Source organism: Primulina tabacum, chromosome 5 (assembly GCF_025594145.1).
Source record: "Primulina tabacum isolate GXHZ01 chromosome 5, ASM2559414v2, whole genome shotgun sequence".
Lineage (NCBI taxonomy): Eukaryota > Viridiplantae > Streptophyta > Magnoliopsida > Lamiales > Gesneriaceae > Primulina > Primulina tabacum.
Window position 1 is genome coordinate 21,992,283 of NC_134554.1, and position 15,051 is coordinate 22,007,333.

General features: G+C 35.5%; 2 protein-coding genes across 2 annotated transcripts; both read left to right on the top strand.

Annotated features, from left to right (window-relative positions):
* The first annotated feature begins 1,588 nt into the window (after positions 1-1,588).
* LOC142547299 (ubiquitin-conjugating enzyme E2 32-like) lies at positions 1,589-4,031 on the top strand. Its single transcript, XM_075655519.1, has 5 exons — positions 1,589-1,871; positions 2,226-2,357; positions 2,482-2,566; positions 3,127-3,290; positions 3,361-4,031. Exons 1-5 carry the CDS (start codon positions 1,761-1,763, stop codon positions 3,766-3,768), a joined length of 900 nt encoding a protein of 299 aa, XP_075511634.1. The 5' UTR covers positions 1,589-1,760; the 3' UTR covers positions 3,769-4,031.
* Positions 4,032-8,869: 4,838 nt separating this feature from the next.
* LOC142547300 (galactokinase-like) lies at positions 8,870-13,544 on the top strand. Its single transcript, XM_075655520.1, has 13 exons — positions 8,870-9,256; positions 9,351-9,535; positions 10,421-10,467; positions 10,724-10,818; positions 10,902-10,984; positions 11,078-11,146; positions 11,257-11,442; positions 11,580-11,714; positions 12,026-12,160; positions 12,271-12,341; positions 12,512-12,589; positions 13,056-13,197; positions 13,290-13,544. The coding sequence occupies exons 1-13, from the start codon at positions 9,094-9,096 to the stop codon at positions 13,398-13,400; spliced, it is 1,500 nt and encodes a 499-aa protein (XP_075511635.1). The 5' UTR covers positions 8,870-9,093; the 3' UTR covers positions 13,401-13,544.
* Positions 13,545-15,051: the final 1,507 nt, after the last annotated feature.

Sequence of the window (15,051 nt, forward strand, 5' to 3'; positions counted from 1 at the left end):
CATAATCTATTGATTCTTGCAGGAACTATCTGTAATTCCTGGAGGATCACAGAGTGATGTTGTAGACGCTCTTATTATGATCCAATGTTTGTTATCAGACTTAAGTTCTGACATTCTTGTGATAAAAAAGTTGATGCTAAGAATGAGACAAACAAGGATAAACCTGAATAAGAAACAAATGTTGTTTCGAATCACCTGAGTTGAGTGAACTCACAACTAGTTGCATCTCTGAATAATTGAGAGTCACACAAGTATTTTATTTTTTATTCCCATTGACATAGTCGAATTCAAATAGTTGGATTTGGCGAGTATGGTTTGATAGAGATCACAAGTAGATTTCATTATTGAAAGTTGTGCAAGTTAGCTTGACGGCTAACTTTTTAAGGAAAGTGGAAATGCCAAATCTAGTAAGGGATTCACAAAATAGGCAGCTGCAAAAAATTAACATTGAAAATTTTGGTCATTGAAATTTTTAATTTTCAATATGAGCAAGATTTGTATCATCAATACGTTGGAGCGGTCTGATCATCGACCGAGATTGTAATGAGTTCACAATTATTTAATTAGTGCATTTCGAACATGGTGATTAAATAATAATTGAGTAGTTTTGATTACTATATGAAATTCTTATGAAATATTTTAGAGGAGTCTAGAATTACTAAACTAATTAAATGATAGATTTTTAATTAAATTATAGTATGATATCAAAAGTTGATAATTATTTAACTAGTAGATGTATTATCAAAAGTGACAAATACTACATAGTTATATAGTAACACATTAGAGCTTCTCTAAGGGAGAAAAACTTTATGAGAATTTTATGAAAAGAGAGTCCTGGTTAAACCATGATATAAAAAAACTTTGATATTATTAATACATGTAACCAATAGTTGAAGACATACAATATGATTCAAGGTACATATCAAAGGTTACGAACACACTCTCTCTCCCCAAAAATGTTGACCACCACCGTTACTTGAAGTAGTCACGGCCGAACACCACCACTTCCACCACTCTGTGTCGCGGCTGCCGCATTGATGTTTCCGATAATTACTCTTAACGTATAAATTTCGCATAGATCTTTAGTGAGATCTATACGAGGAACGCAGTCTTCGATCGTGGACTATATTAGGCGATTGAAGAACGGAGAGATCCAGTTGATTGTTCGTAGAAATATACAAGAAAAGCTGTATCCGCTAATCTCGAATTAATTCGTTGCAAGCATTTAGAACACAAATGTAAACATTTTATGCATGTTTAATTAAATCATATGACGTCCAATAGAGTTTTCATAGTCAAAACACGAAAAATTTTAATTTTCGTTGTTTTTTGAGTGCGAGAAAACAATATTCCATAACGTCCCTTAGAATCTGACCGAGCATCATTTGTTGGACTATTATTTTGGTGTAAACCAAAGGTACCACTCTGTCAAAAAAAAAAAAAAAAAAGAATCCGAAATTCCACAAAAAAATTTCAGTCGACAATTTCATATGTTTCCAACGTTGTTGTTTGTTGAATCAGAACGATTATCTCAGACAATGAAATAACAGTTCACCAAAGACCTAGGCTTCTCTTGTTTACACGGCAGGTTCACAGGAGAAAGGGGTATTAACAAAGTCTATAAATCTAAACCTAATGAAAATGTGACACGTCGTCACCCACGAAACGCACGTCCTCTCGTTTGTAAGAAGAAAAATCCAAGGTCTTCCTCGTGCGTATAATTTGGTACGGTCCTGATCTACCAAAGATTCAGATATATTATGGCGGAGGAGAAGTACAATCGGAAGAACCCCGCGGTGAAGAGGATTTTGCAGGAGTTCAAAGAGATGCAATCCAATCCCTCCGATGATTTCATGAGCCTTCCTCTCGAGGTGTGGTTTTTTGGGGAAATTCGATTCGAGCTCGTTTCTTGCTTGGAAAATTGATTTTGCTGACTTTTATTACGAGTTTATGGATCTTAATGGTGGTTTTGGTTTTATCATTCTTTTATTGTTACCGAAATTCCGAGTTAATTTACTTGTTTGTGTTTTAAAATGCGAGGAATTCGATGATTCTTAACTTTATGTTTGATTTTGTTATTTGCTCTCTTTACTTTTCTTTGAAGGGCACATTTATTTTGAACTTTTTTCCTTTTCTTTTGACCGTGTTCAAAGCCGAATGATTTCTTTGGTTTTTTCTTTTTCCCTGTCCGTAAACGCTGGCTTATTTGAATTTGTATTTTTCAGGAAAATATATTTGAATGGCAGTTTGCAATCAGGGGACCGACGGATTCAGAGTTTGAGGGGGGAATTTACCATGGAAGAATTCAGTTGCCTGCTGAATATCCTTTCAAGCCTCCTTCATTCTTGTTGTTGACGGTACTGTGTTTGTTTCTCATCATATAGTTTATTATTGTGAATAAAGAACGCACATCTTCTATTTACTGTGACTATACTCAGGTTTGTCTGATAGTATGATGATCAGTTGAAAATTCGTTTGCAGCCAAATGGTCGATTCGAAACCCAAACCAAGATATGCTTGAGCATTTCCAATCATCATCCAGAACACTGGCAACCATCCTGGAGTGGTATTTGTTTTTTACATTTTATTTTTCTGATAATTTTACTTTCTTGTGGTATTAGTTGCTTACGATATATATATAGATGCTTAAGGGTTCGGGCATCTTGTGTGTACTGGTGTTTTGATTTTGCTGTATGTACTTGAAGTTTCTTATTTTATAGAAATTCATAAGCATACCGATGATACAACCATCAGTAGTATATAGCAAATTGATAAGGACAGGAATAGATGCTGCAACTTGCGTATGCTGTCCATTAACGATATTATTTGTATCAAGTGCACATTACTTTGATTGATTTTATTATGAATTATGAATCTGAGCTTTCTATTATGATAGTCGACTATTCTTTCCGTACGGTGGGTAGTCTCTGTGAGCATATAATATTGAGTTCAGGTGTTGAATAAAAATAGCAAGGAATGCAACATGTGAAGAAATGTCTAGAAACAAAATTCTAGTCTCTAGGATGTGTGTTTTGCTATAATACCTGAGGAGTCTCCCATTATTATACACTATGTTTTATTTAATTATCTACAAAGAACTACAATACATGGCGGTTATTTTGGCAGTTCGAACTGCGTTGGTAGCACTAATCGCATTCATGCCTACAAGCCCAAATGGTGCACTCGGATCATTGGATTACCCGATAGAAGAGAGGCGAAAACTTGCCGTGAAATCTCGTGAAGTTGCACCGATGTTAGGGTCATCTCAACGCCAAAAGTTAATTGACGAGGTTTGTGGTGTCCTACTTTTCTAGTTATATGAACATCACTTGATCTTGAACTAATGATATTTTTACTTAGATTCACGAATATATGCTTAGTAAAGCACCCCCACTACCTCAAGGCAACCAAATCTCTGAAGCACAGGCTAGACGTTCTGAGAATGAAGATCAGCGTGGTCTCCAAAATGACCTTGTTGATACCACTACTGAACTCCATCCCCATGCTGCTGTCGAAGATGGGATTGTTGAGGAACCAAATGAAACACCTCCAACTGCCAACAGCAATCAAACATCGCAAATCGCTTCTAACGTCCCGACAAATGTGCATCAGCTGTTGCGAAACCCTGAACTAAGAGTTCCAAAGCAGGCTGATGACAGATTGTTCACATGGGCAGCTTTTGTGCTTGCGGTTTCTATACTCATCCTTCTACTAAAGAAGTTTTTGAAAGCTAATGGACATGGTGCCGTCTTTATGAATGAGTCGTAGTCAAAAAGCGTACATGGTCCTTGCGCAGATGAAACTATCAATGGTGTCTATCTGATGCATAGCCCTGAATCAATCAGTTATGATTTATGATCTTCATTTGAATTCGGTCTTGAATAAATTTTCAATTGAGTGGATTAATGTAGTGTACTTTGGATTTGATTATACTTTGGGGTTACAAAGTTTTTGTAAATGAATGCATAAACTTGAAATATTGCACTATGAATTTGTGATTCAAATAGAACTAACTGCTTGTTTCGACAAAAGTTGTGTACGTTTTCATTTTCAGTGTAGAAATTAGTCCAAAAAAGTGGATTGTCAATCAATTTTTGGCAAGTCCATGGATTGGTAAGTGCATGGTTTTACATATGAAAAAATTTTAAATTTCATATTAATCATATCATATGGTTTTTTCCCAAAGAAATGTGAATTTATTACATATCAACATTGATCGATTTCATAGATATTTTCTACCTGTTGGTGTACAAGTATTTTACAAAACCAAAAACATTTATTGTTTGAATGTACGGTAATTTTGTTTCAGTTCTTTTTTGAAAAACAAAAGTTGAAGTCTTGTAAGTTAATTATCATCATCATTATTATTATTATTATTATTATTATTATTTCAACTACATATTTCTCGATTCTAGATTTGAGAGAATAAGACTTTTTGGTTTAATGTTCTGAAAAACAACTAACTAATTTATCTACTAAAACCTCTCCCTTGTTTTCCTAAGGTGTTACTAGGGAATGGTAGATAGATGAAGGGCTTATAGGATTGTGAAACTCATTGCTTCAAGTGAAGGTAAAAACTTGTGTGAGAGGTTCTCGCGGATCGTATTTTATGAGACAGGTCTCTATTTGGGTCATCCATGAAAAAGTATTACTTTTTATTGTGAATATCGTAGGGTTGACCCATCTCACAAATAAAGATTCATGAGACCGTCTCTCAAGAGTCTTACTCTCAAAAAGTGAATTAACTCGATATCATTGTCAGGAATGAGTAAAATTAAGGTAAAAATAATTTGAAATTTGTTTCAAAAATATGGTTTATGTTCTATGAAACGGCTATTTGGGTTTGTAGTTTTTTTTTTTTTTTTAAAGTCGAAGAACCCGAATAATTTTTTTTTTAATAAATTGTCTTCATTTTTTAATAGGGATTCTTACATTCAATTCGTGCTGTGCCAGATTTCTCATCAAAATTCCTTGACCTCTGGTTATCATTAATAATTGCTACCAAGTTGGATGTGATGATCCAATATCGTCAATTAAGATTATCTTCTTATCTTGTGCCCTAAATTTTAATGCGCTAGTTTGATTTTCCAGTTGTATTTGAATTTTTATTAATAGGTTACATGACTAAATAATTTATTTCTAATTTGATATAGTTGGTTCGATTTTGATGAAAAATTAGCTTGCTCAAGAAAACATTAGTTTTGCACGATTTGTTTCTGTTAGGATCGAGATATCGATTAAAGGGAGCGAATAATTTTTAATTTTTGTCAGTCAGCCCTAGTAAACCAACAGTTAGACAAATGTGCGAATAAGGCTCAATGAATTGGTTTGAACAATTAAGAGTTAGGCTCAAGAACTAATATGCTAGCAAAACCGAAGTAAATGCGCAAAACAATTGTTTATGGAAATTCGGATAATTAAATACTCATGTCTTTCTTCTTTTTTTTTAGAAATTATTTTACGTGAAGATTTCAACGATTAAAAACAATTTGCAACAAAACACTTCAACAAGACTTATCTTTATCATACTGAAACTCTTAATTATTATCAAAACTTAAATAATATGATCAGTAAGATTCTTATTGTCATTTACACGTATTTTTGACCAAAATGTACTTATCACAATTGATCCTCAAATATCTGATATAAACACTAAGCGTGTGCTTAAAGTATGCTTGATCAGTTAGACTTTGAAAACTTTGATCACATAAGAAGAATTGTGTAAAAAAATATAGATAATGTGAATGTTCGAGAGAGAATGAAATATTTTCAAACTGATCTACTTATAGATATGATTTCCAACGTTTGACTTTTGAATATATTAGTCATTTTTAAATATGGTAACGGTTGTGTCACGTCATTGTCCCTTCTAACAAAAGGTATACTTTTGATAGTGCGCATGAAATATGAAATTTTAACGGATTAAAAGTCTGTTATGGTATGGAGGATATTCAATCTGATCTCTTCAGCTAGGCTCTGATCCTTCAAAAGAATGTTCTAGCGAATCTTCGAAGTCTGTCTGTTGAATTGTATGACTGATTAAATCTGGAACGTCATTCGGTAGTCCTTATGAATCAGTTGGCTTACTGAATCAATTTCCTTCTGTTATTTGATTGACTTCCAAATTTTAGTAACGTTTGAAAATCAATTATGCTTAAATATCAGTTTGACTTAAGAAATCATTTACTCATGAATATTCAATTTTTCATTATGGATTCAGTCTGGATAGGCTCTTTTAAATGTTCACGTTAAATCAATAGCCTTTATGTTAAATTACTAAACTTAATTGATCTAGTAATTTTTCCATTTTTGGTGATAATAAAATATGCACAATATGTCAGAAAATTGAATTTATATAATTATAAAAAAAGCTAAGAAATTCAGAATAACTTCTGCTAAATTGATATTAAAACTGAAATAAGTATTATCTCTTGTGATTCTCTCTGTAAGATCCTGAATGCTTGCATGATTCTGGGGGACTTAGATGGCTTCCTTGAATCATTTGGTCTGGAGGATTCTCGAGAGTGCCCAAAGTAGCCCTTTTTCTGACTTGCTTCGCCTTTTTGTCCACATCAGGGGTCTTCAGAATATCAGGCACCGATGTCAGTTGCGTACTGACTGCATCAAATTTGGTTGAGAGTTGAGAATTAACTGCATCAATCTTGGCGGAGAGTTGAAAATCGCCAATCTTAATTTGTCTAGCAATATTGGTTGCAGAAGCATAATATATTTTCTTGATATGCACCAAGTTTATAAATATGTATGTAATGTGCTTGGAAAGTGATGAAACTTCCTCGAGCATCTTGTCCTTGAAATTTTACACAACACTGTAAGAGTCCAGCTAGCCATGCTGCAGATTTGTCATCGTATAAGTAATCTATGTCAGTCTAGCATTGACGGCGGAGCCCGGAGGTGTGACGGAAAGTGGAAGATTTGGAGCCTGACTAGATGAATAAGGACCGACCTGATCAATTAAGAGAGTTGGCTCAGCCTGACTGACAGGCTCAGACATGGTCACTTCCTCTGGTACTTATGCTTGCACAACTATTTTAGTTAAGGCAACTTCTATCACAACTATTTCTTCTGTCACCATATCCTCTTGCACTATCTCAATTATCTCAGTTGGTTCAACAATAGGAGAAAAAGTAGGTTGTTTATCTGTTTCTTCAAATTGTTTTTGTGCGATGAATTGCACAGATTCATCCACATTTTCAAGTGAAACCTCTCTTACTGGTGGAGATGAAATTGCTTCTGGTTGTGGTGGAGGAGGAGGATCCATCATGGTTTTAACATGATGCATGTTGCCTCGAGGCTCAACACTTGGCTCAAATGGAGCTTCTTCAATTGGTTCTCGAATTGATGGGGAGGATCTCTGAGAAGGTTCGGAAACTAACGACGGAGCTATTTTAGTTAACTTCTGAAAGATGATTCCTTCTGTAAGGCTTTTGCAATGCTTTGAGTCTTCTCTTGCTTCAGAACGTTTTTCTCCAAGCCTATTACCCTCGAAAATTTGGACTTCTTCCTGAATTTCTCCAAATGAGTCTTAATCCTTATTTAGCCCATTCATCAAAATACTTGATATACTCCTTAGCATATTCAGCAACTTCATCCATCAAGATCAATTTGAGTCTAAACTATTGAAAGTGGTTCATCATCCTTTTCAAAAACAACCTTCTCTTTGCCTTTTCCAGAGGCTAACTGCTTGGAGATTTTAGACTCGAGACTTGATCTGGTGGCCTGAATTGGATCTTTGATCACAACACTTGTAGGACGAGGAGCTGCAGGTGCAACCAACATCCTGACTAGTTTTGGTAGAACTGGTGCAATAATAGTTTTAGCCTCGGTTACCATTGGCTTTTCAGCAGCCTTTTGTTTATCTTGTTTCTCAGGTTCTGACAACTTTCGGTAATGTAGGAACATGAGTTAGTTGGACTTCCTCAATGATTTTGGATACCAAAGGACTTGAAACTGGCTTAGTCTTAGATGTATTTGGCTTTTTTTAGAGAAGAAGGTCTGTCTACCTCTGAATCACTTGATTGAAGCACTAACCTTCTCTTAGGCTTGGGAGCAAGTGCCTTACTGCTCTTATTCTCTGTTTGCTTCTTAACAAAGACAATTTCCTCTTCTATATCCTTTTTTTATGGTTAGTAGGGCTGCAGGATATATTGCAGCGTCCTTACCTAATTCATCACTAAACAACTAATAAGCATGATTAATTAAACTTGATAACAATAATTAAACATCAAAAACAAAATAACTTAATCATATTACAACTCAAACAAAAACAGAAAATTAATCTCAAGCTTAAACTTTATTACAACCATATCGAAACCATAATTTTGCACGAGAGTACGAGAAACCAATTAATATCTCCACTGAATCACCACCAAAAACCCAATTACGCTAGGCACTACGCGACATGCATCCAACTATCATAACCACGTAGTCTAATACACTTCAATTTTTAATTTTATTTTTGACAAATGTCCGGGCCAATATTCCTCACTCCACTTTTATAAAGTTACCAGTATGAAGATGCCTGTAACTTTCGGTAGATCATGCAAATTGGCATATCCCGAATCACAACCATATGAAAAATACTATGAAAAAGTTATTAATAATCCAGGTGGGACGCAAGAAACTGTAAAATAATAGTAATTGCAAGCATTTTCGCCCAGTGCCCCAACGTGAATGGAATCTGAACAAGACAAAGTTTTGAACTTTTTCTGATTCTAGAGGGAATAATTCCCAACAACTCCATTGAAAGTGACAAGCTTGATAGCAGGTGTAAAAATCTACATCGTAACTCATTTATTATGAACGTTAATATATGGACTATGTATTACACAAACGTTAATCGTTGCAAATTAATAACTTCTTAAAAGATGACTTTTTCTTTAATTCCCACAAAAAGGTTGCTACTTTATCGCTCCGATCGCAACAAACCTTGTGAAAAACAACCCACAAAACTCCAAATTCCATTCTTCACTCTGTTTATAGAAGTGACGAGAAACCTTTGCTTTTGCTTCGACCCCTTGAGCGAAACCCATAAATTTATTTTCTTTCATAGAAGAAGATTGCTCAGAAGAATAAATGGCTGTACACGATGAGCTGCCTGTGCCCATTTTAACTTCTCTGGAACCCGTTTACGGGTCTGGGCCTCAGCTTAAAGAAGCAGAACTCCGATTCAATCGCCTGAGATCCAAGTTCGTCGAGTGCTTTGGGCACACCCCTGATATCTACGCTCGATCCCCTGGTATTTATTTATAAACATGCCTGCAAATCAAGTTGTTTTTATTGATTATGGAAGTCAATATATATTTTCAAATCTTGGGTTGGATATTTTGAAGGGAGGGTGAATTTGATAGGGGAGCACATAGATTATGAAGGTTATTCGGTGTTACCTATGGCTATCAGGCAAGACACGATCGTGGCCATCCGAAAATGCGAAGTGAATGAGAAGGAGAAAGGTCTAAAGATTGCGAATGTGAATGACAAGTACGCCGTATGTTATTACCCGGCGGATTCTGATCAGGTTGGTGGGGTATTGCTATAAGTGGAGTGTTGGTTTACATGTGTGTTGATTGAAATATATATTTTTTTAACCTTTGTCGTTGATTCATATACCACATGTAATATCGAATTCTGAAATGTTTAGTCATGCTTGGATACAGATTGCGAAATTTCCGGTGCAGTCCGATGTTAAATTTTGTTTAGTTCAGTTTAGAATTTAATATCGGTCAGTGTTGTTAGCATGAAAATAGGTTCTCTGTATTTGGTTTTTGATGGTCCGGTTTGATCTGAAACTGAACGTACCGAATGCTTACCCCAACACTTGGATAGCATGTGGATTTAAATCTTCAAATTTTTGCGGTGTTACGTTGATTTTTTTATTGTTTTGAAACGTTTCTTTGAGAATGGAAATTACTAGGCATGTTTTGATCTTTATAGTTTTTGTTTTTTGTTTTCATTAATTTGTGTTTGAGTTTGGTGCATAGTTCGAGGTTTCAACAGGGATTTTTTTCCACATACAAGTCTGGATTATTGAGTTGGAAGATATCTTAATCAAAGATTCAAATATGACATGAAAGTAAAATCCCCGGCTAAGTCTTGTGCTTATGATATATATGTTATAAAGGCACAAAGTCAATGCGACCATGTTTGTGTCAAAACTGTAAATCTAAATTATATATTCAAAATCTATGTGGAATAACCTTCTTTGGAAGGGGTGGTGAAGTTGTGATTCAAATCCTGGCCTCTCTCCAAGTAAACTAAACACTACCAAAAAAGTTAATTGGCCAGATAGAAGAACCACGTTTGTGTTATATTAAGTTACAATTCGTAAGAGCCAGATTATACTTGTTTCTTCAATTTTTTGTTATATCATGGCTTGTTAAAATGAGGTATGTTTTGAATGTAGGATATTGATTTAAAGAATCATCGATGGGGTCACTATTTCATTTGCGGGTAAAGAGCTACTTATATTTCTCGAGTTACTTCTTGAACAAACTTTGAGAAGTGCATATTTCTATTTCTCTCCATCACAATTATGTTCAATGCTAAAGGACGACTTGCTTCTTGTTTGCTTCACAAGTGCTAATAACTATTGAAGCGGATGGGATGAAAACTTCGAGATGGAATTTTGATTGTGTTTCTCCAAAGATATTTTAAATATTTTTTAGCTGCTTCTTTCATGAAGATTTCAGCTATTTTCATCTTGAAGGTACAAAGGTTTCTATGAGTATGTCAAATCAAAAGGAAAAGATGCTGGTAAACCAGTTGGACTCGAGGTGGTAGTTGATGGCATAGTTCCAACTGGTATTTTACTCCGAAATTCTGTTAATTTATTGAGTGTCATTTCTTGAATTTTTGATGATATTGTATGTTTATGTTAACTGTAGGGTCTGGTTTATCGAGCTCCGCTGCATTTGTTTGCTCTTCTACAATCGCTATAATGGCGGCATTAGGAATGAACTTTCCCAAGGTGTTGCTCAAAAATCTGATAAAATTCGTTACTTGCCTCTTTTACTGAATAAAATTAATCTTAGCCACACATTCTATCATCAAAATATTTCAGAAAGACCTCGCTCAACTTACTTGTGATTGTGAAAGACACATAGGCACCCAATCTGGTGGAATGGACCAGGTATTTTTACTCATTTCTTGAAAGTTCTCTTATAAAATATTTACAGGACCATCACCAAAAATTTATGCAACTTGCATATTTTATAATTTTTTTTAAAATTCATTTGACAGGCTATCTCTGTTATGGCTCAATCTGGCTTCGCAACACTAATTGATTTCAACCCTATTCGAGGCACAGAGGTGCAGTTGCCTGCCAGTGGGACGTTTGTAATAGCGCATTCATTGGCCGAATCTCAGAAAGCAGTAACAGCCGCCACTAATTACAACAACAGAGTCGTTGAGTGCCGATTAGCCTCTGTAAAGTTCCCTTTTGTTCTATTTTCTAGATAGCTATGTTGTTGTGGTGTTTAATTTTTTTAAAATTTCAAATCTAAAATTTCATTCTTCATTTTCATGCATGTATACGTACTAAACTACTTGTTGGGTTTTCACAGATTGTACTGGGCATAAAGCTTGGAATGAAACCCGAGGAAGCGATAACCAATGTGAAGACTCTCTCAGATGTTGAAGGATTATGTGTCTCATTTGCAAGTACCCATGGATCTTCTGATCCCGTTCTCGCTGTCAAGGTACTGATTTAGTTTTCGGCTTGAGCCATCACATTTAGCGTATTTATTCACAAGCATGGCTTGAAGTTAAGTTTAAATGATCATGTTTAGTAGTTTATCATGAATTATTTTCTTTCAAATGATTATTTATGAGTCGATCCTGAAAAAAAATGAAGCTGGAGTGGAGCCTTCCTGGTACAGATTCGTTAGACTCGCAAAGTGGTCATTTTACGGTGCATGTGTGTTGAATGCCATATTTGGTATCATAATTTCTCATAGAAATTGTTACACATAATTCCTTATTTGATTTGAATGGTTCACTGTATTTATAGGAACTCTTGAAAGAGGAACCATACAGCGCTGAAGATGTCGAAAAAATCACCAATCAAAAGCTGCTAGCTATCTTTGCCAATTCTCCTACGAGCTTGGATGTTCTTAGAGCTGCCAAACATTTTAAGTTACACCAGGTGAAATTTTAACTCGGCTTTTGTTTTATCGAATTTCTGTTTGTTCGTTTTAAAGTTTAGAATTAAACGACTTTGTTCTTTGTTGATTATAATACTAAACCATTTTTCAGAGAGCTGCCCATGTTTACTCCGAAGCCAAACGAGTTTACGCTTTCAAAGATACCGTTTCCTCAAAGTTAAGGTGAGAAGAAAACTAATAACTACCACAGTTCATTAATAAATACAGAAATGATGTATTATGCATCAGATTTACTCGAATCCTTAAGCAATATGAAACAAGCCGTTGCACTTTGAACGAATTGATTGGCAGTGGCTTTTGTAAGTTAATTTATAAACATTTTCCAATTGTAGTGACGAAGAAATGTTGAAGAAACTCGGGGACCTGATGAACGATAGCCACTACAGCTGCAGTGTCTTGTACGAGTGCAGGTACTATAAATTCTAGCTTTCATCGATTGTCTATTGTAACACATGCACGGTGCAATGCTGGAGTTTGCTTGAGTTGTTTAAGACTGTTATGGATTTATTTGTGGAATAGCTGAAAACATCGACGGGTTTATCTTGCCTTTCCTCCTATATCAGAAGAAACTCATCCTTTCAAGTAGTTCTAGATGAATTCCCGGCTTTTGAAGCGTGTTAACACTTGTGCCTTATTCTATATATTCATCTCACAAAATGATGGAACTTGTTGTTGTATCAAAAGTCATAGTTGTTAACGGAGGAGCAACTTAAATCGTTTACTAAAAATAGCCAAATTGCAATATCGCACAAGCAACCAGAATTTTAAAAGGGTCAATTGCTGTTATCTGATGTGGTGTAGTGATATTTTTCACCGCATCATTGCCCTTTATAATATACTAACTCATCCATCATATTAACTCGTTTATTAAACAAGCTGTCCCGAGCTAGAGGAGCTTGTTAAGATCAGTCGAGACAATGGTGCTCTTGGGGCAAGGCTAACAGGAGCTGGGTGGGGAGGTTGTGCTGTTGCTTTGGTCAAGGAGAGCACCGTCCCCCAATTTATCCTTAACTTGAAGGTACATCGTTTTTCTTACCCCTCAACACATGTACATAATTTTGTTTCTTTCAGCGCCGTGTTGTATTGATATTTGTACTTTATCTGCATCAGGAGCAATACTATAAATCAAGAATTGAGAAGGGAGTGATCAAGAAAGATGATGTTGACTTGTACGTTTTTGCATCCAAGCCATCGAGTGGCTCTGCTATCATAAAATTGTAGATCGATCGTTGTTAGTTTTCAGTTCTTCGATCCAAAAAAAAATAAAAAAAGCATTCTGGCTCTTTCCTTTTTTAGAACTGATGAAATGAATTTGGTCAAGATTTTAGTTGATGAATAGCAACCAAGGCGAAAGTTCTGTTGCAAGTTTGAAATACCTTCTAAATATTTATAAACACACACGTACAGATGCGTGTGTGTGTATAACTATAAGCATATCATTTTGCTAGAATAATTGGGGTTAGTATAATCGTACTTTTTAATTAAAAAAAAGGGTCCAAACAGCTTCCCACCGATACTGCAAGAATTGGGCCTTCTTTGACTGCCGATAACACCAAACTCTGCAGTTCAATGAACTTAAATATTTGCTATAATATGATAGATGATATGATATAGTGAAGGATCGTGTGCTGGGCACTTAGAGGTGTTTCAAACACAATATTGTCCAGGAGCTGCAATAGCTCGTGTTCTAAGAATGTTTACATCGATGAATTAGATCGAGGTTGATATTAAATCAAGCGGAAAACACTCGAAGTAATCATTCATTAAGAAACACTGATATACTTTATATCCAGTGTAACTGAATAATTGAAAACAGAAGGAATCAGTTGTGACATATATCAGTTCAATTATGGTGAAAACTGAACTGACGGATGCTCTAACTGATCAAATCAGTTTGAAAACAGTAGTTAAACAATTAAATACACCAGATATGTTTATGGATGTTCGGAGACTTCAATTGCTCCTATGTCACCCCTTCTACCACCTCGGGTAAGATCCACTAGAAGACTTTGATTTATACAACGCCTTGTTCAAATCCACTCAGCTTAGAACTTACCCAACTGCCTAACTGAACTCTAGACTAGACTGAAGGCAGCACCTTCCAGTCATCACTTGTTTAACGTCTATGTGTCAAAAACTATATACACAAGTTTTAGGTCCTTGTGCAAGACGAAATTTGAGTGGTGATGAGTGTGTGTGAGACCTGATATCTGAAAACAGCCTGAAAGATGTTCTCACACACTGAGGGAATTGTGCTTCTAATAAAAGCCGATAACACGATGAAGTGTTCCCTCTGGGCTGATTGCTTCTTTGTAAGCTTATATGCAATAAGCGTGCGCTTTCTTTTCTCTCTTGTTTTTTCACTTCTCGTTGTATATTGATCTTCACTGATCTTCTATTTATAGGCGGAAAATTGATCGTACAGTGAGACTCAATAATTGTATCAGTTGCAGCTTAAATGCGTTCTTTGATATCTGTGTCTCAACTTTTCCGACATCTATGCTAGAACTTTTGTCTTTAAGTGTTGCTGCAACGTCCATTATTGTACCTTGATCGTACAATAGCTTTTGTATCGTTGCGCGTAGCTGGAATCCACTTAGATAAGCTTGTTTTGATCTGCAACAGATTGAATCATAACTAATGCACTTAACTGGTAATCTGAACTGATATTCAATTGGACTGGTGAAATTAGTTGACTCGTCAGTGGAACTGATTTCACTTTTTCAGTTGAACTGGCTAGCTGAGCTCTTCATCAGTTGAGCACTTCATCAGCTGGACGGGCTTTGAAGGTCTCTGCTGAACTGCCTATCAGCTGGACAATTAGTTGAAATGTTCTTTGATATATCAGTTGAACTGATTTAGTTTGGGCAAT